The sequence below is a fragment of the Anopheles nili genome, chromosome 2, assembly GCF_943737925.1.
Source record: "Anopheles nili chromosome 2, idAnoNiliSN_F5_01, whole genome shotgun sequence".
Classification (NCBI taxonomy): domain Eukaryota; kingdom Metazoa; phylum Arthropoda; class Insecta; order Diptera; family Culicidae; genus Anopheles; species Anopheles nili.
This window is the reverse complement of record NC_071291.1, coordinates 11,326,093-11,353,290: the sequence shown is the minus strand read 5'-3', so window position 1 is coordinate 11,353,290 and position 27,198 is coordinate 11,326,093. Positions and strand designations below refer to the sequence as shown.

The window sequence follows — 27,198 nt, the reverse complement described above, 5'->3', positions numbered from 1 at the left end:
CTGATCCGATCAGTGAAAGCAGTACTTTCTCTATTGTAGTCATCGCTAATGCGGCTGTTCCTGTACCTGTCAGAACAGTTTTTAGCTCGTAACTCATCATAACCAACACGATTCACTGACGCGCTAGCCCATGTGAGGGACGGGTGCAAATTGCCATCAGTTACGCCTGGTTGACTCGCCGGATTTGCCGAGAGACAATCACTCCAACGGGCTGGACGTACGTGAAATGTTCGTTCAATAGTTTTGTTGGGTACTTCCACGAGAAAAGGTGTCGAAAATGTGCTGGCGTGTTTCGGTGCTGCTGCTTTTGGTGCATTCTCTCGCTGTGGTGCACCTGCTCGGTTTCAAACTTGGAAACCCGTGGCCACTTTGTCCCGCCAATGATAAGCGGCTGTTGTCACTGTTCAATCTGCTTTGCAATACTACCCAAACAACGACGGCCACTACTAGGGATGCTTGCTACGGGTGTTTCTTTAGGGCTGGAGCACTTTCCGTCGGACCAACTCAGCTCGCAGCGATCAGTCAGTGTGCTTCGTTGTACCTCATAAACACGAGCTATGCCGTGTGCGCGACAAATCTTGCAGTAAGTACAATCATTTGCAGTAAGTACAATCATCATACACGTCGTTACAACTTGTTCGTTTTCAAAGGGCGTTGTGACAGGAATTCGTCCTTTAAACGTGCTCCCGCCAGGATCATCCACAACCGATTGTTATACGGGCCACTGCGAGTTCGTGCAGTGTGTTCGAAGGATCAACGGCAACATGCTGATCAACCAGTGTCTTCTGCAAACGCTCATCAATCGAGATCTCAACGTTGAGGCACAGCGAGTGGGTTTCTACGTCAATGCGACGTCGTGTATTCTGGCGAGAGCTCGATGTGATTCATACAATCCGATTACGGGGCAGCTACAGCAACCATTGAACACTCCGGCCGGAACCACGGGTAGAACAGGATCGAACTCACTGCAAATATCCCCAACCGGTGACATTAGAATCATATCGTTTCCAATGAATGTTGCAGTTGGTGATGCATTCTGCTCATCACGAACCTTACTTGATCAATCCACGTTTGGAAACTCCATATGTTAACTCCTATTCGGGTTAGTTTTAGCTGCAGCATACCTTTTGCATTTTGTTCGTAAAACATCAATAAAAAATGCGTTTTTCATCGCCCATTTTTAACACATTTCATCGAGGATGTTTTGTTTGGTAGCAACGATTCAAAAACGAGGAAAATTTAAGTTACGCCTGTTTGTATGCAACCACCACAACACATTAAACATAGTGGGATAAAAACTAAGAATAAAAGGACAAATAAGCTAATTTCAGGTGTTATACCAACATGTTTTGTATTTCTTCAAATCATCAAATCAGATAGTTGCAATCTACATAAAAAATAGAGGAAAACTATCTACTATTGATTTGTTTCAGTCTTCAAATTTCTGACCTCAGTCTTCTATTACATTTTTTTAGTGTTCTTTTAAATCTTGAACAGGAATAAGTACGAAAGCATTATTTCAAGGTAAACGGAGAAACCAAATCATGATTTTCCTTTTCTTTCGTGTAAATCGTTTTACAATCAATTTGTTTCAAATTGTATTTTTAAGCGACTTTCAACGAAATGCGCTCTGGGCCGCGTGGTTTGTTTACTTCTGTAAGTGTCAAAATATAGGAATAAAAAAAACAATATTTGTTTTGTTGACAGCTGAGCGGCTGCCAGAATTTAAAAAAATATAAATAAGAAATAACTTGACTCATACAGTGAAAAGGGTGAAAATTTTCATTTCCGTGTTAATGTTTTTCGCTTAGCACCCCTAATCTGTGGTAAAGGTTTGCGGTTAACTTGGTGCAACCGCTTAAACGGCAATGGATAAGCTAAATCCATTCGGACCTCTGCAGCGTTCCATCGAGGCACTGAAAACTTCAGAATGTAATGAAAAGGAGAAGCTCGCCCACTTCGGGCAAATCAGTGAAACAATCATCAGCGTCAAACCCGGCACGCCTGTGTCCAATTCACCCAGCTACCATGGGCACCTCACCAACTCTATCGCTGTGCTTATCTTGTTTTGCGAAGAAATGGATTCTAGCGTTCGCATGGCCGCGGAGGAAAACCTATCGCGTATCGTTCGGCATTGCGAATCTTCAGGAAACATCATTCGCGTACAGCGGGACCTCTACCATGAGATAAAAAAGAACGGCAACGAAAGATCCTTACGCATCGCTTTGTCCATCTTCGCGCAGTACTGCAGCACCATAAGGCAACGTAAGGCTCGAACTTACGCCCAGAATCTGCTGCCTTGCATCTACTCCATTTCCAAGCGCCGTGAACCAGCTCTGTTGGAAAGTTTGTGTGCGTTCACGCAGGTGTTCTGTGAGCACATGGAAGGATATCTCACCGATGGCGAGGTGCTGAAAATGACCGAACTCTTCCTCGAAGACATAGGCTCCGATTGTTCCACCAAGCGCCGTAGCGCTGCGAGAAACACGCTTACATTCATTCTAGGCTCCCGGAATCCCGATTTTTACGCCAACAACGCGTTCAACCGGTGCATAGAGCAGCTGTTGAAATGTGGCCAGCTACAACAGCAACCGAACACCGTGCTCGGTGTGATGGGATGTTTCCGGGCGATATTACCCATCGTGCTGCGCAATTGTAGCGTTGAAAAATCGATCGAAATATTTGATCTTTGCTTGCATTTTCTGCGCGAAGGAACGCACACCATCATCAATGCTGCGCTCGAGGTGTTGCTTATCGTCGTGGCCAACGTGCAACCCGCGGTACGGAAAGTGTTTCTTTCGAATCAATGCGAGCACAGAAGGATGCTGCTTAAACGGAAGACGCTGAAGAATTCCATTTTCAAAATAAATCCCAGCGATAGTGTGCTGTCCTCGCGCAAATCCAGCACCGACGCAAGGTCGGACCATTTGCTGCGTCCTGGATCGTTACCGGTCACTTCTACTCCGACGAAATTTCCATTACCCGTCGACGATCGATCTCTAGCGTCAGCATCCGACATCGAGCTCGATTCTTTGAAGAGCATGGACCTCGATACGGAAAATCGAACCGCACCGGCCCTACAGCTGGAATATTCCGGGGTTTCCGATATTGCGACGGGCAGCAACACCTCTTCCGGAGCGCCCGCACCAGACACACTCTCACTTAGAAGCCAAAAGTCAACCGACTCGATCGGATCGTTCCTAAATACGCTGCTGACGAGCTCGAATGCTGCTGAATCGGTAACAAAGTTTTTCCGCAAATCCATCGATAAACCCCTTCCAGACGATGGCGAGGAGGATCGTCTGTCGATGGATTCGATGGCCAGCAGTCACATGTCGTCAAACACGGAAACGATCCGAGCGGAATTAGATGTGACGTTAGAGAGGGATCTAGACACCGACTCTGTCACTGTGGTGCCTGTTGTCCCCATTGCCACTCCCACGCCTTCTAAGGATACGCTGGAAGTCCCGCTCGGCTCTTCGACGATCGCGGACGACACGCTAGAAACCACAAAAGAGTTATACATTGGAACCATACACGATCAGAATTTGTTAGAATTCACAGCACGGCTTGTGTGCTCTCGATTCCTGCTGGGTGGCAGCAGACACGTCCTAATTCCAGACTCCATCGTGCGCGTGTCTGTGAAAAGTCTATCGATGCAAGTTGTAGCTGCGTGCGTACGATTAAAACCGGAACTACTTTGTCTGCCGCTCGAGCGAGACTCCTTCCGGGAGGAGTATTCTGTGGTAGAAATCCTAAACCTGGAGGATGCAATCAATGAGCTTTCAAACGACAATTTGGCCACGGGCGAAGAATCCGACAACGCAAACGGTGTCACACCGATACAGGAGGAGGAATCGGGTGCTAAGTTGCTAGAAATGAAGGAAGATCACTTTGGGGAATGCACTAGTGCGACGTACTTCGAATACTTCTCACCGATGTCGTTAAGTCTCGACCAAGGGCTAAAATCGAAGCTGAAATCGATCGAGGAAAACTTTTCAATCGACAACAACGAGAAGTTAAGTCGCGATCTGGACGCTATTCTTTCTCAGTCCGAACCAGGACCCGGGGCAAGTCTAACCGGACCGTCGGCCAGTGTGCGCAGGCGGGAGTTGCTGGTAGTGCCGAAAGTTATAACCGCGACTAAATCTGAGCATCAAACAGGTGCTAGCCGGTCTGCTGTCGACTCAGCAGGCGATACCGATCTCACCGCGATGGCTGTGTCGGACCGCAAGGAACTGGAAGATGAGCAGCAACAGTTGTTGGCCGACGTACTACTTTTTTACGATAATGCAGATCCAACGCTCCGCGGCACGGTGCAGTTAATAGTTGGTAATTTTTTACGTGCTGCTATCGATGCTGGTGGGACTTATCGGGAGTTTCTTCGCACTAAGATCCCAAATGTCGCCAACCAAGCGTTCTTGAGCGAGGACAAATTACTTCAAGTCGTTATCCTGGTAAGCATGTGGTGAAATCTCCATTACCCGGTCTGCAGCAGTAACGTGTTGTTCCTTTAATTCTAGGGTCTCTCGGATGACATCCACACAGTGATCAATCAGACACTGTCGTCTGTGGAACTCTTTTTTAACGCATACTTTCAGTCTGCTGCTAATGCACAGGAGCGTGTCATTCCGATTTCGAAGCATACTGCAAACATTCCATTCCAATCGTGCAATAGAAACATGTTTTTGAACGATAACATTGCATCTCACGCACATCAAGATGCGTCGCATTACATGAAAACGATTCTTAATCGGTTGTGTTTTATGTCAGAGAACAAATACTGGCTGGTGCAGTGTAAACTGTTGGACGTGCTTACTCAGCTCGATTTCGATTGCATCAAAGCGTACGGTCATCAGGGCGACCAGATGAGGGAGAAAGTACTTGACCAGGTGCTTAGCGGACTCGGTGATGGCGATATTCGGGTGCGAAATCACGCCAGTGAACGTTTGCTGCAGTATCTTGAGGGCGATTCTCGCAATGCCACCCTCGTACAACATCAACAGGTGCACCCAATAGCGGCACAAACCGTCGTTGGGGATTTTGTAGACGAATTCGTTCTCAGCACGTTCGCGTCACCGTTCAATCATCGAAGCTGCCAAAGAAGGACTTATTCGGCTGCTTCGAAAGCGGTATTTTCGTCTGTGAGCCGTGTGTTGTACAGGATAAGCAATCTTTTGCTTAAAATAGGTGACAAAAATTTACAGGTAGGCAAACACGTGCTCAACATGAAGTGAAGAACTAACTTAATCAATTTCCCTGTCTATAAAAGGCTGGATTAATACATTTTCTACGCGTGTTCCTGGCGAAATATGATCCAATTGATTTTGTGGAGCTGTGGAACGAATATAACATAAATAACGTGCTGTTGAGCTTGCTGACGGAAATGAATGGAACCATCCTGGATCTTACCGTTCACGCGGATTTATTGCGAATATGCTCTCAAATCATCGTTGGTATGTTGGAATCCATCGCAATAATATCGAAATATTCATCCTTTGCTACCGTTAACAATGAATTTCTCTAAAACCCTACTGTTATCGATTGTTACATAACTGTATTTTTTTAACTGTCTTTTTAGTGGTAATATCGAGCCGTTCCACGAGTCATGCTACGGACAGTGAATTGATGAATAAATTTATCATTCATCTGTTGAAACTGCTCAATATTTATCATCACTTGTACGGCAACATCTCTCCACTGGTCATGAATCGTGCTCAAAAGACGGACATCTTCATGAACACCAAGGAATTACAACAGATTAACTGTTTCGGATATTTCGGTAGCGATCATGTGTACATGAAGCTTTACCAGCAGATTCGAAGCTCGATGGAGAGCTACCGTATAACGATCAATACCGAATCGGGCCAAAAGCTGTTCGATTGTCTCCGGGCATCCATTGAGGCGTTGTGGACGCTTTTAGAAATGAAATCGCTCTCTAGCATGACGAACGGATTGAAATTTGTGGAGGAAGTGCTGCGATATCTGCAAACATTTCTTGTGGTGGAACCCGACCATTGCATTCGATGTGCTCGGTATCTGCTGAGGTTCATCTTCCATGCCAACTACATAAACCGCACGGCTGAGGTATCATTTTTCCGCAAAATATCGCTCTCCGAAGACCCGATAGAGGTAGCGTCGGAGGAATTCTTCGTTCGCTATTACGATTTCTGCAAAGCAAAATCGAAACCGATTTCGTCTGAAATCGGTGCTTTCGTTAAGCTGTTTGAACCGCTGGTTATTACGTGTCTGAAGCTATTCACCAAGATGAGCAGCGGTGTTCAGGCAAATATTTTGCAGTTGCTCTGCCAGCTGCTGGATTTCAACATTAACTACCAACTGCTCGATGGTAGTAACGTTTTTGTGGAATCGATATTCAAACACATTGAGTGCATCGAACGAGGCACTGTGGATGACTCTGAAGCACTAATGCGGCAGGTGGTGCGATTTCTGTTCCAGCTCAGCGGTCTCGTGCGCGAGAAACCGCTGGTATCGATCCCTAAGATCATCAACATCTGCGACAATCTGTTGGCAAACAATGTCATTCGTCGTACGGCAATTGCATCGGTGCAAGCTCTTTCGCATGAAATATTCCTGCTTCGTCTCAGCAGCAAAAGCATTGCCTCGAAGGTGTTCGAAGCGGCCGAGTGTAGCACCCAGAAGGAGGTGGTGCTCAACATGCTTATTAAGTTCCCAGACGAGCTGGATGTTTACCGAGTCGTTCCTATGATAATGTACAGCGAACGGTTGCACGACAGCGACGGTACCCAAGCAACCAACTGTGAGTCGGATGTTCTATCCGCCCTGTTGCAGGTGTTTGGAGATGGTAAACTGGTGGTAACAAACGATCGGGAATACGCCATCGTGTTGCGACTAATGGAATGTTTCGAACGAAGTATGCTGCTGGAGAGTAAAATGGTTCTGCGTTTCGTGGAAATTCTATACACCACTGTCTCTAACGAATCTTGTGATACACTGCAAAAAGTAATTTATGGCGAGTTGATCATCAAACAGGTTCTTCAAAAAATGGAGGAAACCTATCTTCTCAACCACGTCACACTATACCATCGCAAGGCAACCGCCTGTCAAAATATCGAGGATGAAAGTGCAGATGATTTCAATGTGCAAACGAAGCGTAACAGCGACGATCTTGGACAAACAGCATCACAGAGCTTGGCTCGCATATTGATTCAGTACTTGCGCGAATGCTTGAATAGATTGGAGGAAGTACATCTGACTTACAATGCGACTCTTGAAACCATTCAGTTCTCAAACACAGCCGTTACGCGTTACATTGAAACGCTCGGAAGTACAACTGGCTTAAAAGAAATTAGCCGAATATTAGCTGAACAAATTCCACTGGAACTGATTCATTGGCACCGTTTGCCCGTCTCTGTTGTGCGATCTTTGTGTGAGATGATGATTAATCACGGATATGATACAGAGCTTATGCTGTCACTGATTCGTAACAGTGAGTATAGTGTACGAAATAATCGATTGGTTACTGTGCTGATAGAGGTGCTGTTGGAACGTAACCCAAATGAGTCCAAGTGGTCGCAAAAAGAAGTGCAAGCATTGCTATCTAGCGAATCGCTTCTACTGTCGCAGCATTTCCAGCCTCTCTTACTGTGCCACATAACGGACGACGAGTTTTCGAAGGAAATTGTGAAAAGTATCATGACAAACGTTGAAGGAAAACTGTCCAACATTCACTGTACGTTACTGGAAAAAGCACCTTTAACTTCGCTAACGCTCATATGCAACCGGTTGACGGACTTGCTAGGTACGATCAATATAGTTACCTCACGCAATGCCGCCTTGATTCTAAATCACAAGCTTGACGCACTGTTGCAGCTGGGAAATCAAGGGCTAAAGGAAAGTGCCGTCCTTACCGTACTACCAGAAAGCGATTTCCGTTACCTTTACTCTAGCTTTACCATTGAGCGTAAGCGAAAGTTCCCCAAACTCTTCAAAACGCTCGTTCAACTAAAACAATATTACGAGAACGTGTCACACAACGAATCAAAATGCTCGATTGGTATATCTATTGATACTGTGTCACTAAAAGATCTGACAATTGATGAAACATGGTTCCTGAAGCAGATCGCACACCACTGTACCGAGCAATCGTATACCAAACCGCGAAACATTGCCAAAATGTTACACGAAATAAAATCGGAAAGCAAGCTTATCAATCTGTTCTCCAGTGGCTCGCTGAATGTGCGACTTTTGCGTGACATAATTGCAGTCGCATTTGAGAATATGATGCACTCTTTCCGCATCGATTGCGTTCAATTTAATCCCCATCTGAACTATCTGAAGGTGCATCCAATGCTGAAGGTGTCGCTTATCGTGTTGATGCGCAAACTGGGTGAAATTTGCGACGCAAAAACAAAAGCAGACGATACTAGCGTTAAATTGCATTGTGCCGAGTGTGTCGTTTGTTTTCTAGAATATTTAAACAGGCTCGAACACCTTTGCCTTTTCCACATCGAAGGCAGGTTCATAGAACGCTTCGTGAAGGAGCATCTGCTAAAGTCAAACTTTTTCGAACCACTACTCACTTTTGGAAGCGTCTGTGCTCGTGCCGCATTACAGGAACCATCGGTAAACGTGACTCGCATTGAGCTGTATCTGAGATGCATCGAAACCATACTTCGTCAACGATACCTCTGGAACGAACTAAACCAAAACGATCGATATCAAACTGATGTGGAGCTGTACGTTGAGGTACTGTACAGCCTGATCGAACGTTCACACCGCAATGATCAGCTATCAGGGAGAAAACAAACACCGGTCGTGTTTCAATCGTTTATGAACGATGAAACAAGTTCAGTTGCAATTTATATAAAAACGATCATCATAGCCGAACTTGTCACAGATTCCACATCGATGGCAAAACATCTATCAATGAGCGATCACATGATCGCTTTGATTGAATCGATTGCCATTTCTATTCTCAAGCTAGACAGATTTTATCCGTACGCATTGACACCTCTCGAGCTGTACGATTGCTATACCACGCTAGATGTACTAGAAAACGGCCACCCGAAAGTTCCCACGGTACCGATCGAACATCTGTATGATGTTGAACTTTTAGAGCTGTTTTTAATGAGGTAAATGTACACATGTCAATGCCCTTTATGGTGTTTCGTTCAAACTCTTGACTTTGTTTCCCCTTAGAGTAAACGTGTTTGGCTTCTCCTCGCGACAACAATTTGAGGAACTCTTCATGTCGCTGATGGTGTTGCTTAACCGTATAGAGGATCCAATATTTGTGAGTCTACTGGAGCAACGGGAAATCAAAAACATGTGCCTAAAGGCTGTTACGACTTTGCTAATATCCTGCTACCGCTACCCATGGATTGGCTTCAACGAGGGCAAATTTCATCATTCAACGCGAAATTCAAGAATCAAATGTGATACAATCGGGTTGGTAATAACGATGTCGTGTATCAACTTCATAGGTAAAGTTGTGCTTACTTTTTCTCATTTTAGTTTGAAAAAATTACACAACATACAGCTTTCTATTCCGCTAAGCAACGTGTTCTACCAGCCCAACCTGGAGCGGCGTCTGTTAGTTGCAGTAAAGGATGATTTGTATTCGGCCGACGACAGTAGCGTCGGAACGTTATGTTTTAGCTCGAATCAGCTTTCGCTGGATTATTTCTGGGAAATCATAGAACGAACGAATGAAGCTAGCGGTGCAGGTATTTCATCTCCGGTGGAAACATTAATCGTTCGAAATAGGAGGTATTTTGTGGAAAAAATCAATATCGACTCCACAAGCTCTATGCAGTTGATTTATGACGTGTTAAAACAGCTACTCGACGAAGATCCAGCATTAGTTTTGCCTCATTTGGTGTGTTTCTGCGAAATAATTGAAAATAAGGATCAAATAGCCTGCCTAAACCAACTGCTACTAAAGCTACAAGAGCGCGTTCCGATGGATGATACATTGTCTCAACAGGTACTGGGCAAAGCTATTCTGTATTTGATTTGATTTTATCTTTAATTCATTGGTTCTATTCCCCACTCTTCAGCATATTATCTACTTGCTGTGCCGGTTAGCAGCGCTCCTTACTCCCAGCATGGCCGAGCTGACGCATCTTTGTACAATCATCCCAACGTATCTGAAGAGCACTCAGCTGTACATCCGTAACGCGACCTTAAAAGGAATGATCTGTCTGCTAGAGTGTCTGGTGAAAACCAACACATCAATTGGATCGCTAAATGACGAGCTACAGCTCGTGCGAAACGTGATCGTTAACTACATTGTAAAGCATGGTATTATCGAAGAAAGCTCGGGAGCTTTCAGCGATCTGCATACGAAGCTTGTGTGGACGTTGAATTTTTATCTGATTGAACACACGTCGCGTTTCGTGCCAGAGTGCAACCTCTTGTCGAACAGCATCATCTCGGCGAATAATATCCTCAAAAGGACCACCAACTTAGACATCTATCTGTGTATTTTGAATGTGAGTGACACCGGTCGACGGGAGTACCCTAGTTGTCATTTGTTAATTGCAATGATTGATTTCCGTTTGTAGGGTTTAGAGCGGCTGGTCATCAGTGGTCGGGTTTCGCGTACGCTGCATGAAAAGATCGAGAAACTGGCGATCGATCTCGTGAAGATAGATAACGAGATGTTTTCGTTGTCAGCGCTGAAGCTTCTGGTCACTTGCATCTATCGCAGCTGTAACGAGCAGCTTGAAAGTACGGAACGCTGCAATGGTATCGTGCAGGACGAGCCGGACATAATCGTTCAGCAGATCGATAAGATAGAGATTCTGTTTGCCAAAATCCGCACCACAACCCCGCAGGGTGCCAAAGTGTTCGGGGACGTGCTGTGCCAGCTCATACGTGATCTTTTACCACCCAACGAGATCCTGACGAAGGTGTTCAAGGAGCTGATGTTAAATCAACCCAACCCGGATATTATCGCAAGCGTCACATTCCAGCTGTTCCGCTCCGCGATCGACGCATCGCACTTGAGCCTTCTGCAGGAGTGGTTACTGTGTTCGTTGCCGAATTTTCTCTCATTTCCTCAGGTGAACAAATCCGTCTGGTGTCTGACCGTTATCTTCCTTTCGTCTTCGCTTAACATCCATCTGATCAAACTGTTGCCTGAAGTGCTGTCACTTCCCTCGTATCAGCAGCTTAACGAAAGAGAAATCAACAACTTCATCATCTCGGCCAAGGATTTCTATGCTCGCCTTGACGGCAACGGTACCCAGAAAGCGAAATTCAAAGAAATATTCCAACAACACGATTCTTTTGTTTTTCAAAACCTTGTGCAATGCTTGTAAGATAGATTCCATCTGAAATCGCGCGCTCTTAGATGTGACACTACCAAATGAACTCGATATTATCGCCTTCAAGTAGACAGTTGTAAGAGTTGATATTTGTTTCGAATTTAATGTTTATTTGTTTTCGTAAGCAAGTCAAACTAGTTGAATTGTTAAAATATTATAAAAAAACTCTTTTCTCGACAGTTTAAAAATCCAATTCAATAAAAACCACCACTATTCACGCTTCACCGAAATTGTTTTATTGTGTGTTATTATATTTTATTCTCAATGAACATGAGCTTCTTATTCACAACACAGTATACGAACTCGATTTGTTTTGATATTATTGGTCGCTATCGAGAAATATAATACTACTGGTCATTTACCGCAGTAAAATTGCGATAAATTTTCGCTATTGTATTGTATTGAGTAAATTTGTCGTTGGACGAGTAAAACACCAGGCGCCTCCATTAACACAAAGCATGATTGATTAGGCGTCTCCATTACCATGAAGTATTCGTTTACGGTAGCGCGTTTCATTTCCAATAAACATACTAACTAACCATTCGAATCACTTAAGCATAATTACGATTAATGGCTCAAAGTCGCGATAGCGTTCCACAGACAGTCAATACTTTTATCTCTTCGAAAGAACAGTTAACTACTAACATATGACTTGAAATCTTCCAGGATTTAAATAAACGTTATTTGTCCCTTTCGTCTCACTTGGTATGCAATCTAAAGAAGCATATTCCGAGGACTCAACATTCGAAGACATGAATAAATAAATAGCAAAATAAATCATAGGTCATGCCGTTTTCATTTTTCAGAAACGTGCCTTTGCTGCATGGTCCCAAGATTGGTCACGAGTTGGTGACGCCTGGTGGCGAGAGATAAGCGCTAATGCCATTTCACGCACGATTGCCCATCCCGCCGCGAGGTCGTGCTAGTCCGCTTATCTGTGCCTCATTCCACGGTGTTATAGAAACGCCTATACGCCGTAGGTTCGCTGCTGGCAAGCGGTAGATCAGTCTGCTTAATCGGAGCTCCCAAAGCAACCCCGGTGGAGCTTCTCTGGCTGGTGCAATACACGAACAATCCGACGTACAGCAGGTTTAGGACACCAAGAGCACGTAGCACCGTAGGAAAACCGATGACGGGGACCAATTCTCCACCGATAATGGGTGCAAGCGAGTAGGCCACACTAACTGCCACCTGCTGGATGGCGTACACCGCCCCATACCCATGTTCTCCACCTGGTTCATCTGGGCCCAGCTCGAGGTCCTGTTCTCCGAGCTGAGCATCAACCAGACTTGCCAGCAAAGGAACCAACGCGGCATCCACAACGCCAATGCCCAAACCAAGCCCAAGATGGGGTAACAACAGGCCTGCAACGGAACTGGCCGAAGGAATGAGAATGCACGAGACCCCAACGAGTAGAAGAGCCACAACGGAGACCCGGATCTGACCGAATCGATACGCCACAGCTCCAAAGAAGTTCGTCCCGAGCCAGTACCCAATCGAGTCCGGTATAAAGACGGTCCCAAGTTGCCATTTCTGCGGGTGCAGTTGGCTTATCATCCAGATCGGCAAGCACGGCTCCAAAATGGCCATGGCGGACGTCGAAATCCAAATCCCACCCACTACCACAAGCACGAGCGGGTTACTTAACAACGGCCACCAAGTCGCCCGATGTCCTTCCGTCGTGGTGGATGAGTCACGAGGCAACGCACCACATTGAAATCCACGCCAATCCAACTGAAAGTACTGCAGCACCAGTGTGGCCACACACAGCACTGCTAACACGTGGAATGGAGCCGCCTTGCCGGCCACTTCGTAGGCAATACCACCAAATGGGTAGCCTACAAGCACCCCAACAGCCATGGCACCCAACACCGTGCCCATGACCTTTGAACGACGATCCGGTTCCACGTACAGCTGAGCTACCAGACTCATGCCACACACGCCAATACACGCGGAACCAAGCCCGTGGATGGCTCGAGCCACAAACAACGATCCGTACGACGTTCCAAAGCCAAAGATAAGCGACGCCACCAGTAGGCAGCCGGTGCCGAACGTGATCGGAAGGCAGTATCCGAAACGCGCTGTTCCACTGCCCACGAGAGGATTCGCCACCAGCTGTACCAGTGCCTTTACACCGAGCAGGAACCCGATGGAACCGTTCTCGTCCTCGATCGTTGGACCCGTTGGTGGGCCACTTGTTGGCTGTACAACGACGGTGGAATCGCTGGCAGCTCCAATAAGCTTCGGGACGTAGTGGAGACTGAAGTTTTTGTAGATCACACTTGCTGGGACGGTGGTGTGGAACTGCACCAGATAATCCGGCAGGATGGGAACTGGGAAGACAAGCATAAGTGAAGGTCCAAATGTTACTCAATGGAATGCATCCCTGTCATTCGAAATGCAGTTCTGAGGCGTGCAACCTCAAGAAACGAGCTGTAGCACAACTTACCGATCACTGTTAGCAGCATGTTATCGAGGAATAGCGAAATATACACGACCAGAGCCACAACTGCTCGGGAATGGCGTTTGCTGGAGCAGTCTAGTGACAGCATATTGTAACAGATGGTCGATTTCAGGGGTTGAATTTTAAACTATCGTTCACCACACCAGCGGAAAAGCTTCACGAAACGGACGGATATCGCAATGATGCCGATACGCAGCCTCTATTCGGTACCCAAACGTTACCGGCAGGTGAAGCGACCGATGTATGACTCCTGATGGCGTACACCGTGAGCAACGTGAGCTCGTTCGTCCACCGTATCAACAAGTGCGTGACCTATATGTTCCTCCAAGCGTCGTCGTGGCTGGTTGCTGATAAACGAAAGTGGTCCGCTCTCTCGCGTCGAAAGGATGCTCGTGGAAAATGAGCGAGAGTGCACTTTCCGGCGAGATAGACGAAGCACTCACTGGTAACCATAGGCAACGGAAAAACGTGAGGGAACTCACACGGGCGTTTGAAAAGGACGTTTGTGCTTTTTTTTTTCGTGGTGAGTGAGTGCGTATTTACATGCTGATGAAAACCAGCGTTATTTGGAATCTATTTGACTCTCTTGAAATTCAATTCCATTCAATCGTTTATTGTCACATCCACGACGTATTGATGATGGCGTTACTTTCTCATAGCGGTCAGAAAAGAAAACAGAAAAATTATTCTAAACCAATATTTGCTATTATTGAAGCCATTTTTCATATCCTCTTTCGGATGCTGAGTTATGACATTACCCTTCGAAACATTCAATGCAGCAGACTTTATTCTTATCATTTTTAGGCCCAGCTAGCTCCTCATTTTTGACAACTCGACACCTGTTCTAGACTACACCATCGCCATCATTCTTAAGCCTCACTCAACGTAGAACCACTGCACGCGAACACGTCGCTCGCGTTCCCTCACCAACTGCTGCATCTCGCGCTTACGTCGATACCGATGATAACCCAACTCCAACAGAAACACCAAAATGGCGGTCCCATTCATGCCGATGTACACGTAGAACACGATGCGCATGTTAAAAAGGTTCACACGCCGTGCCGGTGGTTCATCTCGCATCGTTTTGTTGCGATTCTGCGCGATCTGCAGCAGTACACCCTTCTGGCGGATCAGCGACAGTTGGTAGTTGACTACACCATTCTCGAGGCAACCCATCGTCAGATAGCGCACCGTGGGGAAAAGGGGCGAGTTCTTGGGCAATGCCATCGCTGTCAGGTACTCCACGAGCGGCTGTTGGATGAAGTACAGCTTGCTCTGTTTGCGGGTGTGATCGAAATAGCGCGATTTTACCACCTCCGTGAAGTACTCGATGATCGGTACGGCACTCGTACGGTTGTCTGCCACCTCCGGGATAAGACTCACGTTCGACGGAGTCTGTTGTACCTCAATTCTGGCCGCGATCCTACCCCTCACGTCACTTCCCGTCCAGATCTCGCCCCGGATCGCATTCCCAAACGATAGGATCGTCTTCAGCTTCAGGTTGGACGCGAGCAGCTCGTCAAGTGACAGGATATTACGCAACTTCTCGTCGTCTAGGTTGAGTTGCACGATCGTGACACCCTGCCAGGCCGAGTACGCCACGATGCTGTAAAACATTAGGCCCATCAGAACGAGCCGGTGCTGATGAGCCTGAGGCAAAGCGATACTGGATGAGAAGACGATCGCCAATGTTCGGAAGGCTTCCCGCGAGTAGGCCGCCATCGAAAATGGACGGCGCATCAACGCGAGCAACAGCAACGGCAACAGCACGGCCAACGCTAGGTTCACCGAGTACATCTGCATCGAGAACGGATGGAAGAAGACGAACTTGTACCGATCGCTGTAGTAGTTGATGGGTACCACGAAGATCAACCGGATCGGGCACAGGAAATGCACGTACTGCAGGTTGCGCATCGGATGGGGCATTATGGAGCGAGAGTTAGCAGCCAGATCGATTGCGTTCCGCTCGAGCATGTCTAACGTTCCACCCAAGCTACCGTTCGAGGATGTGAACCCAACCGACTCCTGGTAGTTCAGCTCGATGTATTCCACCGTGAAGTTCATCCAGCGGCGCATTATCTCCACCATCTCACCGTCCAGGTATTGATAGCTACGACCAGAAGTACGACAACATGAGTGTCTTAACTCGAGATGCCATTGGCCACCTTCCTACTATCATACTCACCGGCGAATGGTTCCATTCGGATAGTGCATCGCCTTCGACATCAACTCCACATCGGTGATGGCCACCTTCAGCGTGTGCAGGTGTAGGTTAGTAGACCGCTCTCGGATGAACCGCTTCACGTCAACACTAAACAGCCACACGTCGTCCATAGTTTGCAGTTGATAGCAGTGCATATTCCGGTCGTCCAGTGCTTCACCAGCTCGCGTCAGATACGGGTTGAACAAACACACCAACAGTGTTAGGTGGTCGATGCGGCTCAATATCAACAGGTCCACCATCTTGAAGTCGGTCCACGCGCTCTGGAAAAGCGCCATCATCTCTTCCCGGCGAATGCCACGCACGAGAAGCACGATCCGGGCGATTGGATTCCGAAACGCGATGGCCGGCAGGATCTGATTTGTCACCATCGACACGTTGGCCTCGCAGTGAAACGCTTCCCAGTGTGGGTAAGGGTTCAAGTTGTATCCGAATCGTGGGATGGCTTGATCGCGCTTGACAGCCGCAAAGTACCTGGCAACGAGTCAAAGAATAACCTGAAGGTCCTTGAGATTTGCCCTGGCATACTTACGTCTGCACCGTGTACAGTTTGTAGGACGCATGGAATGTGGTTTCGCGAGGACATTTGAACGCCTCGATGATGGCATTGTCCACCAGATCGTCCCCGATGATGGTCGTCAGCGATTGATAGCCTTCAAGGTACGAGTTCATCATTTCCTCGTACATCAAAAAAATCGGTGAGTAGCAATGGGTCGTTGTTGCTTTCACTGTAATCTCGCCTGAGCAGACCTTACGTCGCGCGTTCCACATCAGCAATAGCGCTATGATCCAGGTGACACGCATTTCGTGAAAACTGTACAATCCAAGCGAAACAGAGTACACCTGCCCCAGGAGGCTCGTATTTATATACTGATCCTTTTAGACTCCATGCTGAGCGTGCTGGGGGAGCGTGTTGACTTTGCGTTGGCAGCTAATTGATTGCGATGCTTATCGGTGACAAAATGGATTCAATCTTGCAGGTCGTGCGTGATTCAGGAGCCCGATGTTTGCCACTGATAGTGCCGTAAATGTCGGAGCACAATTAGAGGCATGAATTCTGTATTCGTCCCTTTCAATTGAAGCAACAGGTACTGTACGTTCCGGAACGAAAAATCATGCATTGTTACGGAACATAGCCACGGCAGGTGTTTGGCGTGTTGCGTGATCAATTTTGTCAAACTACTGGCGTAGTGATAATGACATGTTTGATACGTTTTTGTCAGAAAGCCAAATAAATCACGATCGGTAGCTATTTAGAATTGTTGTACGCGTATTTATAGGATGCAATTTATCGGTTGCATCGTGAAAAGAAAGCAGTCTTAGTTTCAGTTTGTGAAAGAGTCAATGCGAAGTGGAAGTGATAAATAAAGTGAAGATTCTGAGCTGACATGCTTGCGATATGAGTTTATGGAAGTGTTTCAAGTGTCCTGTCGAAGCCTTAAGTGTCCTGGAAAACCCCATAAAGTACTTTTCTTTCACATGAATACACTTACCGTTCTCACATACAACATAACGTGAAAATGAAACACAGAATCCATAGCATTGAATCGTAATATAGAATATATGTATATATATTTTTATATAATAATCTTCACTTCGACTATAAAATATAACAGAAAAAAATCTCTAAACAATGTTCCGTTGCGCTTTTATACTTGATTTGCCCTAGTTGCTGTCTCTTCCTTCTTGCATGCGTACGTTTGGCTATTGAAGCGAGAACCGGAAGATGGTTTCGCAGAATGAACGGAAACCCTTGCCCGTGTGCTGCTGATAGTTGAAATGGTTTATTACACTCTTTTAGCTCACTAAACGGGACCTTAACTGTACGCTTATTTACCGTGCCATTGCTTAAACAGAACAAGAATAATTCGCGATAGCCAATTGCGTTGTAGAGGGGATCGCTTTTAGACAGTTTTTCGTTTAAACAGTTGTATTTTGATGAAGCTGTGGCGAGAAAACATGGCAGAAAACGTTCGTTGCAATGTTGGCTTGCGTGTGTGGTTTGGAGTTTTCTCGTTTTGTCCCGAAAACCAACGCCCATTACCGGGTGCATTTCGGAAGTGAAAACTGACTCGTTAATATCACTGTGATACGGTTTTTCTGTCTGTCTCAGTTTTGGTTTCCATAGCCCACCCAATCTACGCTGCCATGCTTCGCCGTTTGTCAAATGTGTACATTCATGCAAACATACATATCCTATCACATAGGCACACGCACAACGATCAACACATTTACGATAAGCGCCTAGGTATTATCATGCACACGGCCATTGCCACAGCAGCTGGGTGGAATTTTTGCCTCAAATAAAACTGCAGCTCGTATGATGGTCACGTTGGGTTCTTCAACGTTTCCAAGTCCAATCCGGCGCATTGACCACGATTTGAAGCGAGTTAGCATTTTATTCCTTGTTCTGATTACCCTCGGATGGTTGGTAAATTCGTTTTTACATCATACACACTGTCACGCGGTTTTAGCCGTTCGTTCCTAGAACCTGATGGTGGCTGTTCTTCCCGGTGCTTCTGCAGGATGTAGGATCTGCTGCTGTGGATGCCCATCCTCAAAGTCTCCTCTGCCTGCCCGTGTCTTATACAGTAATTTTTAGAGTTAATATAATATTTCACAACAAATCAGGTAATGTAGTATGAGTTTCGTAGTAATTAGTTCGAATAAGAGTTTAGCCACTTATAAAATTTTGCACATTGCATGTTAGATTATTGTTTCGTTCACTCCACTTCGCTGCCGTACTCCATCAGCATCGATAAGCCCAACTAACCGAGCGCTAGCCGAGCGCTTTGCCACTGTCAGTTGAGAGCTAAACTGCTTCGTAATTTAACTAATTATTGAGCAATCGTTTACACGTCGCCATCGAAGCATCGTTGCCACACCCCAGACAAAATGAAGACACCACAAACAACAGCGAGCGTGTATTTTCTAGCAACATTTTAATTCATTACATGCAAACGAAAGTGACAATGTGTTCTGGTTCGGTGTGAACGGTGAACAAACGCAAATAACAAAATAAATACTAACACCCGGATACTAGAGAATGAGCATGATGATGATAACTAATCGATAAACTAACTGGCGCGATCGACAAAACTCCATCGATTGTATACGCGACGCCACCGGCTACGCCATATAGATAATTGTATTACTTGTTTTTTTTTACATTCCGTTATTACATCTAGTTCGTGATCGGCATCACCACTCGTTCGATCTACCTTCTGAACGTTTCCTTTACATCCTTCATCTGATGCTGGATGCTTTACGCCTTGCTTTAAACTACATTTTCTCGATTGCACAGTTGCACAAGGGCTCGCAAGGGATGCGATTAGAGAGGTGTTTCATTCGCATTGCTCTTATGTCTAGCTGGCTATTTTTCTTTTCTCCTCGAACCGAAGATCCGGCTCTCTGGCTTCCGTGGAGGATATTTTGTTCGTAAAAAAAAAAAAAACAACAAACAACTAGATTGGGTACACCTGAGCTCATAATTTGTTCATTTTAAACTACACCGCTTTGTGTCCGCTTTGATTAAGCGATGTCGTTTGAGTTCTGTTTTCTGATCGATTCCGATCTTCCGATCGAATCCTACCAACAACGTGATGTTACAGCTAGACACAAACCTCCAGTAGCCTTGCAGCGATTTCCATTGAGTGCTTACGGTACTAGTAATGTTTTCTTCCTTGCTTTCCTCGCGCTTTCCCTTTTTTTTAGCATATCATCGCTTAGCTTAAGCCACTTCTGGCTTCACCGTGGCCCGTGTACACCACCATTGCCGGCCCCACTGGCGCCTGTATTACTTTACGAAATAATCAACAACGATAGCGCTAGCGGATTAATAACTGTGGACGCGTGATAACGTGTTCGATAATAAATAAACCCCTGAATTAGAATGCATTATTAGCAAACGACCAATATAGACAACAAACTCCCGTAACGCTAAATGATACCAGACAAAACTATATAGGGAAAATAAACAATATCACTAGCTCTCCGATGCGCCCGATAGGCGCGCGGATTGCTAGTGAACTGTGTTGGATGTAAGTTAAGTAACAACAAAACAAAACAAAAACTACACAAAAAAAGTTAATAGAACGATACGAAATACTAGGCTAAATACTAGTCCAACCTGTCGTTCGCTACAGTGCGGAACGGAATCGAAACCGAGTCGAACAGTGCTTATAATAATGTAATCAACAACGTGCTACATATCGCGCCTGCTTCGACCGCGTGCCTTCCGGGTGGGTTTACCACCGCGAGTCGATCACTACAGCCTTCCTTCTAGCAGGCGCGCTGATCCGTTATCCTAACGCTACATAGCCACTCGTATTGGATCTCCCATCGCTGGCAGGATAGCCGGCAGCACACTCTCACGAAACAAACACACACACACACACACACACATCAATAAATAAATAAGCTTACGTGCTACTCGTCTCGTCTAGGTCTATTTACAGCCTACAGCATCATCGCAGTCACTCTCGCAGGTCCTATTTGATGCCCGATCCAGCATGGATGGAGCATCAACCAAACTCGCTCTTTCCCGAAACGGTACAAACAAACAATACAACTCCCGCCTCACGGCAAGGATTCCGGGCCCGCTATGGATCCCTTAGCTGACGTTCTTGCACAGGTTTAGGCTACCCGTTTGGTTGTTGGTCGTCAGGCATTCGTCGCTCTGCTTTAATACTATATTTGGCTCGAGAATGGAATGTTTGATCGTTTTGCCGTTGCCCGTCGTTATCACGCCCGGATCGTGCTGGCCGTAGTAGTCGTCCTCGTTGTTGTTATTGTTGTTGTGGGCCGCGTTCGCGTTGGCGGCGTTCAGCGAGTTGTTGTTGTCCTGGTCCACCTCCATGCCTTCGTCCTCGTCGTCAAACTGTGGCTCCGACTTGATGTTCTGCAACAGAACGGACTGCTGCTGTTGTTGCTGCTGCTGCTCATCGTCCGTGCTCGTTCCGCCGTTGGTGGGTGTGCCGGGTGGGTTGAGGGCCGCAGCGGCAGCAGCTGCAGCTGCAGCAGCAGCCGCAACCGCCGTCGGTGATCCAATCGGACTGCCACCGTTATTGAGACGTAGGTTAAGCGCGTTCGCAGCCGCAGCCGCTTGTATCACATCCTCGATGCCTAGTTTGCGTTTCTCGGCACGCATCTCCTGCTCGTACTGCTGCACGAGCTTGCGCTTCGAGTAGTACTTCTGGTACTTCTGCGAGTCGAGCATCTTTTTGCTGGCGTACGGTGATAGTGGGCCTCCGTTCGCGTTGCCGTTGCTGTTGAGGTTACCATTGTTGGGAGTCATGTTGCCGCTGCCATTGTTGCTGCCGTTGTTGTTGCTGTTGTTCGCGTTGACGGCGTTGTTGTTCAGATAGTCCTCGTTCAGCACGACGGCGGCCGCGGCGTGCTTCGCCTTCATCAGCTCCTTAAAGTTGTTCCGGTGGTGCTGGAACTGCTGCTGTTGATGGGCAACAGCTGCTGCAACAGCGGCCGCTTGTTGCTGAGCTGCGGCTGCCGCAGCAGCCTGCTGCTGTTGCTGCTGCTGTTGTTGCTGCTGCTGCTGCTGTTGCTGCTGCTGGTGCTGCTGTTGAGCTTGTGCATGCGCCTGTTGTTGAGCCACTTGCAACAATTGCTGCCGCTGCTGGGCGAGCTTTTGCTGCTGCTGTTGCTGCTGCTGGTGAAGCTGTTGCTGCTGCTGCTGCTGGTGCTGCTGATGCTGCTGTTGCTGCTGCTGGTACAACCGCTGCTGTTCCTGCAACCGCAACGCGTGCTGATGCTGCTGCTGCTGGTAGTCACGCTCCTCCGATTCGTTCGTGCTCTACGCAAGCATCCGGGACAGGCAGGCCGACAGGAAGGAAGAGTCGCAAGAAAAGGTACACAAATTATATCCGGCTCTAAGAAACCCAGACTGCCTGCGGACAGAAATTAGCATATCCAACACCCTGTTGCGCCACGCGAGTAGAAGAGCCGTGGGCCGCCGCAGCGTATCGGGTTTCTAATCTGATTTCACCTGGTGCGGCCCAGCACATCGCGCACGATCACTCTCATTTTCATTCCCAATGCGTACGCCACCATGCGGTTCGACGGCTTCGACGCGTCCCCCAAAAATAGCGAGTGAAAGCTAAGCCGTCGCGGTTCCTGCCACCATCCCCGGAAAAAAAAACGTGGCCTTTTCTCCTCGCACAAAAACGGACGCGAAATACCACAGCCGCTAAGTGAGCTAAAACAAACGACTTCAACGCCAGCGCTTGCGCGCAGGCAACGAACCTACCTCGCCGTGCAGCCCCTTGACTTGCAGTGCTTCGGCCACCTTCAGGAAGTTGGGCAGGTCCTCGTACTTCACGTTGACCTGTTGGAGCGAAGAAACAGCGCGTTAGGCTCGAGGCTGCACTCACTCGCGAGCTCTCAGAGGTCCTTACCTGACCGCTGTACATGAAGTCGAGCAATCCAGCCATGTGATGGCTGTTGACGTCGGTCATGAACAGTATCGGATGCTGCGATGGGTGCTCGAGGAAGATCTTCTGGAAGTACGGGCTGCACACGGACAGGACGAGCTTGTGCGCCTTGAAGATCTTACCACCGGCCGCGATCGTTACGTCCACCATCTGTCCGTCCCGCTGGAGGCTGTGGAATCCCTTGCACATGTTACCATGGAACCCGCGCCATGACAGCAGATACTGAAACGGGATAAACGCGCAGAAGAACATTAATATTCGAGCCGTTTCACAATGGCCCGAGGCGAAGCGAACGTAACGATCATCTGGGTCAAGCTTCTACGTTGCAGATGCGTTCTGCGGCTTTGGGGTTGGTGTGTCTCTGTGTGTGTGTGTTGGTGTTGAACGTAAGCTTCGTAGTACACGCTCGATCCTCGTCCGACTTCAATCCGCTTCCCCACGCCGTGGTATGCCACAACGTTTAAAATGAAAACCCCAAAAACCGAACCCCCCCCCCCTGGCCGATCGTACGAAAGAAGGCAACGTGCGGACCAAAAATAACCCTCCGAGTCGCATTTGTCTTCGGTACGAGAAAAGCACTCAAAACCCGAAACTTGTTCTTCCAAAATTAACTCCCCACGGATGGGCACGTACGGCATGGAGGCGAAAATAGTCACCACCGAGGGGATGGCTGGGGCCGCGAATGGTTTCTGAATGAAACCGAATCCCCGAAATGGCACAGGGAAAGACGCGATGGCAATAGTCAAACCGAAAAACGTACCAACCGGTTACCGAACCAAAAATCCTCCCTACCGCGACGAACTGCTGCCAACCCATGCACCCGGGGAAGGGTGGCGACGAAAACCAACCCCCCCTCCCCCTCCCCACTGAAAGCTCACTCTCTCTTTCCCCACCCCACTCTTACGTGGCTCCCGAAAGAAGGCAAAAGTCCGAAAAATCTTAATTTATTTATGAGTTGCCCAATACATAAGAGCGCCCTTTTTTTCCCTCGTGTTTTGTTTGCTTCTCTCGTTTTGGGCCGCACGCGATCGTAGATGCCTGATCGTACACGATCGTTATGCACAAAAAACATACGATCTGTTGGTCCACGGACCAGAACACCGTGTTGCGAGAGTGCATCGCGGCTCGATTAAGCCCTTCGGTTTTGGGGAAGTCTCGCCTAAAAATCCTTACGCAAACCAAACGCACTCGTTGCGTGATGCATGAGCTACACCCTGAAGCGTTTACGGCGGCTTCTAAAGCTCGATCGATCGAACGGACGCGTGTAGCTTACCCAATCTCGATCGACAGGTGCGTCGAGGTTATTGATCGATTGATCGCAAAAGGGAAGTCCCTTCGATTCACGCGTGCGCGGATGTGCGTTTAGTACAAATGGACCTGCCGAAAAGATCATCCAACATCCGCTTCGTCCCTTGCGGGATTTTGGTTTTCTCACTCTCACTCGCTCTCTCTCTCTCTCTCACTTGCTGCTTTGTCTCCTTTTGTTAGTTTCAACCCCATCGCGGAGGTGCGTTTTCAGGTCGAAAGTGAAAGTTGTCAACTCGCGGGTGGCGTCGCTGCGAAATAGAACCGGAAAAGAAACCAAACGCCGCACGATCGCAACCCTCCCAAACAGGGTTGACTAATTTCCGTTCCTCCCTCTAAGCTCACCCTCGGTGTTTTTTCTTTTTTTTTTCTCTTTCAACCCATCCCGCCGACCCACGAGACGTTGTATTGTGTCTTTTTGAGCACCGACTTCTCTAACGCGTCGCTCGCCCGTTGAGTTGCAGGCAGCGCGGCACACGGACAAAGGTGTGAATATTTTCACTATCACCTTCTGAAAGTGAGACCTTACGTGAGGCGTGCAGAAGAGAACCCCCTTTTGCGCTAGTTGCAAGGTGCTGCGCAATATCAACACAATCAGCGGATGAGGCTCGAATGTGTGGTGTGGTGGCCAAAAATGGTCCCAAAAAAACAGAAAACACTCACACACACACACACACACGCAGCAACCGCGTGGGGTCGTTTTCGCAATCCTCTTGCGGCAATCCGGCATCGTTACCTTCCGAAGGTCTTTAGACCGAACCGACAAAATGGTGGCGCTGTGATGAAGCACCGGGGAGGTGTACGAATTTCGGTGTTTTTCCTTTTTCCATTTTTTTTTTTTTTGGGGGGGTTGGAATGTTCGTCGAGAAAAGTTCGTCGACACCGTGACGGATAGGTGACTCCGATGTTCGCATCTTGCCGGGTGCGTTATGGAGCCAGCCGCGCTAGTCCAAGGCAAACCAAACGGAGAAAAATGAAAACGGCAACGTGAAGTAAAAACAAAACCACCCTCTCGGGCGGGCTCCTTCGGCAAATCCGCTTCATGGATCAGTTCGCCCAAAAACAATTCGGCCCGCATAGAAAATGCCACCAAACATGGGAGGAAAAGCGAAGCATAACCGCACAAAGTCGAAAGCCCGCGCGCGTCTGCGAAGAAACAAAACAAAAACACCCGAATCTGCAATCGCGATGGTGCGTGGTTTTTTGTTGTGCACCTTTTTTTTTTCTTCACGAAGCATTTCTCCCAGGCACGAATTTGGAGCTGGTCGAGGTGTCGTTACGAAACCCCTCCCGGGTGGGTCGAGATCGCACTCTGTGCTACCGAGACGGTGTATTTTCCGTGCGTCAGTTCAATGGCCTTTTGATGCGAAGCCCTTAATGCCCTACTCGAGCTCGCGTGGTTGATCGCATTCAACGCGAGCTTTTCCGGAACCTCGACGGTCACGTTTTGGGGGGCAGAACGATCGCATTGTCTTGCGGATGTAATCCGGATCCCGGACATCACGTCCTTCGAGACCTTCGAGGCCCTAAACACGCTTCTAATTACATAAACAATAGCCTGCTAGTGATCTTCGCCATGATGTTCGGGTGATGTGCTCCACCATCGCCAAGCCAACCCTCTCATGGTACCTTTTACCGCGCCAAGTGCATGGTGGATTAGCGGCAGGATGGAAGAAAAGCGAAAAAAAAGTGAAAGTTGCCGAAAAATAAACCTCCCCACAGTCCTCCCCAACTCGGAATGTTAGATCAAAATAAAAGTTCGTTGCCACACACACACGAGGGTGCACGAACAGGATGGAGACGCGGATCCGCCATAACACCGATCGATGTCGATCTTGCATGGGTTGCTACGACTAAGCCGTGCTTTTTTTTCTCTTTCTCTCTTTTATTTTGTTTTGGCTTTCGAAGGGAGGTTGTTTGATTTTTTGGCCACAAACAGCGCTTTAGACCCACAAAAACGAGGCTGCCCACTCGACCAAATGCATGGGGCATCGACACGATCTACTCGAAAGCCGCCTAGAGGTTTGAATCTACGCCTCAGAAGGACGCGTCCGCAGCTTACTCGCAGTTGCGTAACGTTCTCTTCGATTCGGAGTGGCTCCACGCATGCACGAGCGCTCTCTTCTGCCATTCTGCTTGTATTATCATCGCACACAATCACACACACACACACACCTGAGCCGCAGTGGACTTTGAACTCACCCGAAAGCTCAGCACCGCGCCCTGTCGCGATCGTCACCATTCTTTTGGGGAAGCTTCGAAAGCGAAAGTGAATCCCCACCGGCTGAAGATGCTGCCGAAAATATTCAAACAACAACAATCGTGTGCGGTGGTGTTTTTCCAGCGCCATTCCACGCATTTGTCACCCCGTGTTGGGTGGGTTGAATGCGTTGTTTGACGACGCACCGGTGCTTGAACAACCACTTAAGAAGTGTGTCACGTACGAGCCGCAGGTGAAAGCGAAAGCTGTACAATGCCGGCTCAGACCACCGTTCTGAGCTTTGGGCGAGGCCTAAGCGCTAAAACCGATTTCCTTTCCAGCGCCAGGGCCACCCCAATCAACATGCTTCTCCTCACGTGTTATGCAAATGCTCTCCACACTGTTGGTTGGCTGTTGCGGTGGGATGGATGGGTTCGTTTCACTTTCAACCGTGGCAGGTTGTTGTGGGGAGATGATAAATAAATCGCCATTCGAAGCCCGAACGCCACCCGCCATTATGCTAGCTGGATGCGATGGATGCGTTAGTCGGTAGAAAGTTCGTTCACCTTTCGTGCGACAAAGGAAACGAGCTTACATCATGCGGTTCCTTTTGCGAGCAGCCGTCCATGAAGAAGCTGCTCCTTTCGGGGTGCTGCCATTGTGCCATTGGCCATGCACATCTCGCAGATCGTTGTGAAATGTTTGCTTTGCCAAATGCAAACCACCCCGTTTTTTGACCAACAGGAAACCGAAACGCCTCGCTGGTGAGTTTCTTCTCACACATCCCAAAAACTCCCTCAAAAGCAACCCCTTCTCGAAGAGGGTGGGTGACGAATTAGAGGACCACATAACAAACCTCCCGAGTACGTGCAACCCGCATGACATAAGAGGTGTGAGCGAAGAATACCAAACGGCCAACGAAACCGAAAGTGCAGCCGATTGAACCACCGAAAGCAGGTCCTGTACGAGCTGGCCCAAATCAACCAAACGTGGGCTAAAATATCAAGCACAATCAGAGGGTCCATCTAAACTAACACTGTGCCGGATCTCCCTGTGCGTTGTTCTGCACGCTTTTGGCATTCTCAAGGCTCCCGGAGGCCGATCCTCGTGGTAGGGTAGTCGACCCGACCGAAGAATAACAGTCCGTCTGGTGCATCCCCCTCTACGATCGGGTGTCGAGAAGGCTCGGCCACAATCGAACCATTAGAGGTGTTGATTGTGGACCCCTGTATTGTGACCCCTTTGCT

At 47.8% G+C, this 27,198-nt stretch overlaps 5 protein-coding genes across 5 annotated transcripts in view; 2 read left to right on the top strand and 3 right to left on the bottom strand.

Annotated features, from left to right (window-relative positions):
- Positions 1 to 277: 277 nt before the first annotated feature.
- On the top strand, positions 278 to 1,091 carry LOC128726157 (uncharacterized). Its single transcript, XM_053819986.1, has 2 exons — positions 278 to 583; positions 651 to 1,091. The coding sequence occupies exons 1-2, from the start codon at positions 278 to 280 to the stop codon at positions 1,089 to 1,091; spliced, it is 747 nt and encodes a 248-aa protein (XP_053675961.1).
- Positions 1,092 to 1,868: 777 nt separating this feature from the next.
- On the top strand, positions 1,869 to 11,494 carry LOC128731369 (huntingtin). The gene is made up of 8 exons (XM_053824483.1): positions 1,869 to 4,457; positions 4,524 to 5,207; positions 5,273 to 5,456; positions 5,582 to 9,116; positions 9,184 to 9,432; positions 9,499 to 9,970; positions 10,044 to 10,478; positions 10,551 to 11,494. Exons 1-8 carry the CDS (start codon positions 1,869 to 1,871, stop codon positions 11,307 to 11,309), a joined length of 8,907 nt encoding a protein of 2,968 aa, XP_053680458.1. The 3' UTR covers positions 11,310 to 11,494.
- A 763-nt stretch (positions 11,495 to 12,257) lies between these two features.
- On the bottom strand, positions 12,258 to 13,867 carry LOC128720743 (synaptic vesicular amine transporter-like). The gene is made up of 2 exons (XM_053814438.1): positions 13,765 to 13,867; positions 12,258 to 13,648 (listed from the first exon to the last, which is right to left on the bottom strand). Exons 1-2 carry the CDS (start codon positions 13,865 to 13,867, stop codon positions 12,258 to 12,260), a joined length of 1,494 nt encoding a protein of 497 aa, XP_053670413.1.
- A 788-nt stretch (positions 13,868 to 14,655) lies between these two features.
- On the bottom strand, positions 14,656 to 16,804 carry LOC128726053 (uncharacterized). The gene is made up of 3 exons (XM_053819874.1): positions 16,533 to 16,804; positions 15,965 to 16,474; positions 14,656 to 15,889 (listed from the first exon to the last, which is right to left on the bottom strand). The coding sequence occupies exons 1-3, from the start codon at positions 16,802 to 16,804 to the stop codon at positions 14,656 to 14,658; spliced, it is 2,016 nt and encodes a 671-aa protein (XP_053675849.1).
- Positions 16,805 to 20,612: 3,808 nt separating this feature from the next.
- LOC128731928 (uncharacterized protein DDB_G0283357-like) overlaps positions 20,613 to 27,198 on the bottom strand; it is a 30,308-nt gene continuing 23,722 nt past the window's right edge. The window contains exons 5-7 of the mRNA XM_053825086.1: positions 22,411 to 22,668; positions 22,263 to 22,340; positions 20,613 to 21,809 (exon numbers count right to left, since the gene is read on the bottom strand). Of these exons, the coding sequence (XP_053681061.1) occupies positions 20,613 to 21,809; positions 22,263 to 22,340; positions 22,411 to 22,668 (1,533 nt within the window). The remainder of the gene's footprint in view (positions 21,810 to 22,262; positions 22,341 to 22,410; positions 22,669 to 27,198) is intronic.

Excerpts from the sequence above, each read along its gene's own strand:
- LOC128726157 (XM_053819986.1), top strand. The coding sequence starts at position 278 with ATGTGCTGGCGTGTTTCGGTGCTGCTGCTTTTGGTGCATTCTCTCGCT. Across the intron at positions 584-650 it reads TGTGCGCGACAAATCTTGCA|GGCGTTGTGACAGGAATTCG; the intron begins GTAAGTACAATC and ends TCGTTTTCAAAG.
- LOC128731369 (XM_053824483.1), top strand. The coding sequence starts at position 1,869 with ATGGATAAGCTAAATCCATTCGGACCTCTGCAGCGTTCCATCGAGGCA. Across the intron at positions 9,971-10,043 it reads ATGATACATTGTCTCAACAG|CATATTATCTACTTGCTGTG; the intron begins GTACTGGGCAAA and ends CCCACTCTTCAG. Across the intron at positions 10,479-10,550 it reads TCTATCTGTGTATTTTGAAT|GGTTTAGAGCGGCTGGTCAT; the intron begins GTGAGTGACACC and ends TTCCGTTTGTAG.
- LOC128720743 (XM_053814438.1), bottom strand. The coding sequence starts at position 13,867 with ATGCTGTCACTAGACTGCTCCAGCAAACGCCATTCCCGAGCAGTTGTG. Across the intron at positions 13,649-13,764 it reads CATGCTGCTAACAGTGATCG|TTCCCATCCTGCCGGATTAT; the intron begins GTAAGTTGTGCT and ends TTGTCTTCCCAG.
- LOC128726053 (XM_053819874.1), bottom strand. The coding sequence starts at position 16,804 with ATGCGTGTCACCTGGATCATAGCGCTATTGCTGATGTGGAACGCGCGA. Across the intron at positions 16,475-16,532 it reads AAACTGTACACGGTGCAGAC|GTACTTTGCGGCTGTCAAGC; the intron begins GTAAGTATGCCA and ends ACTCGTTGCCAG. Across the intron at positions 15,890-15,964 it reads CCGAATGGAACCATTCGCCG|CTATCAATACCTGGACGGTG; the intron begins GTGAGTATGATA and ends TTCTGGTCGTAG.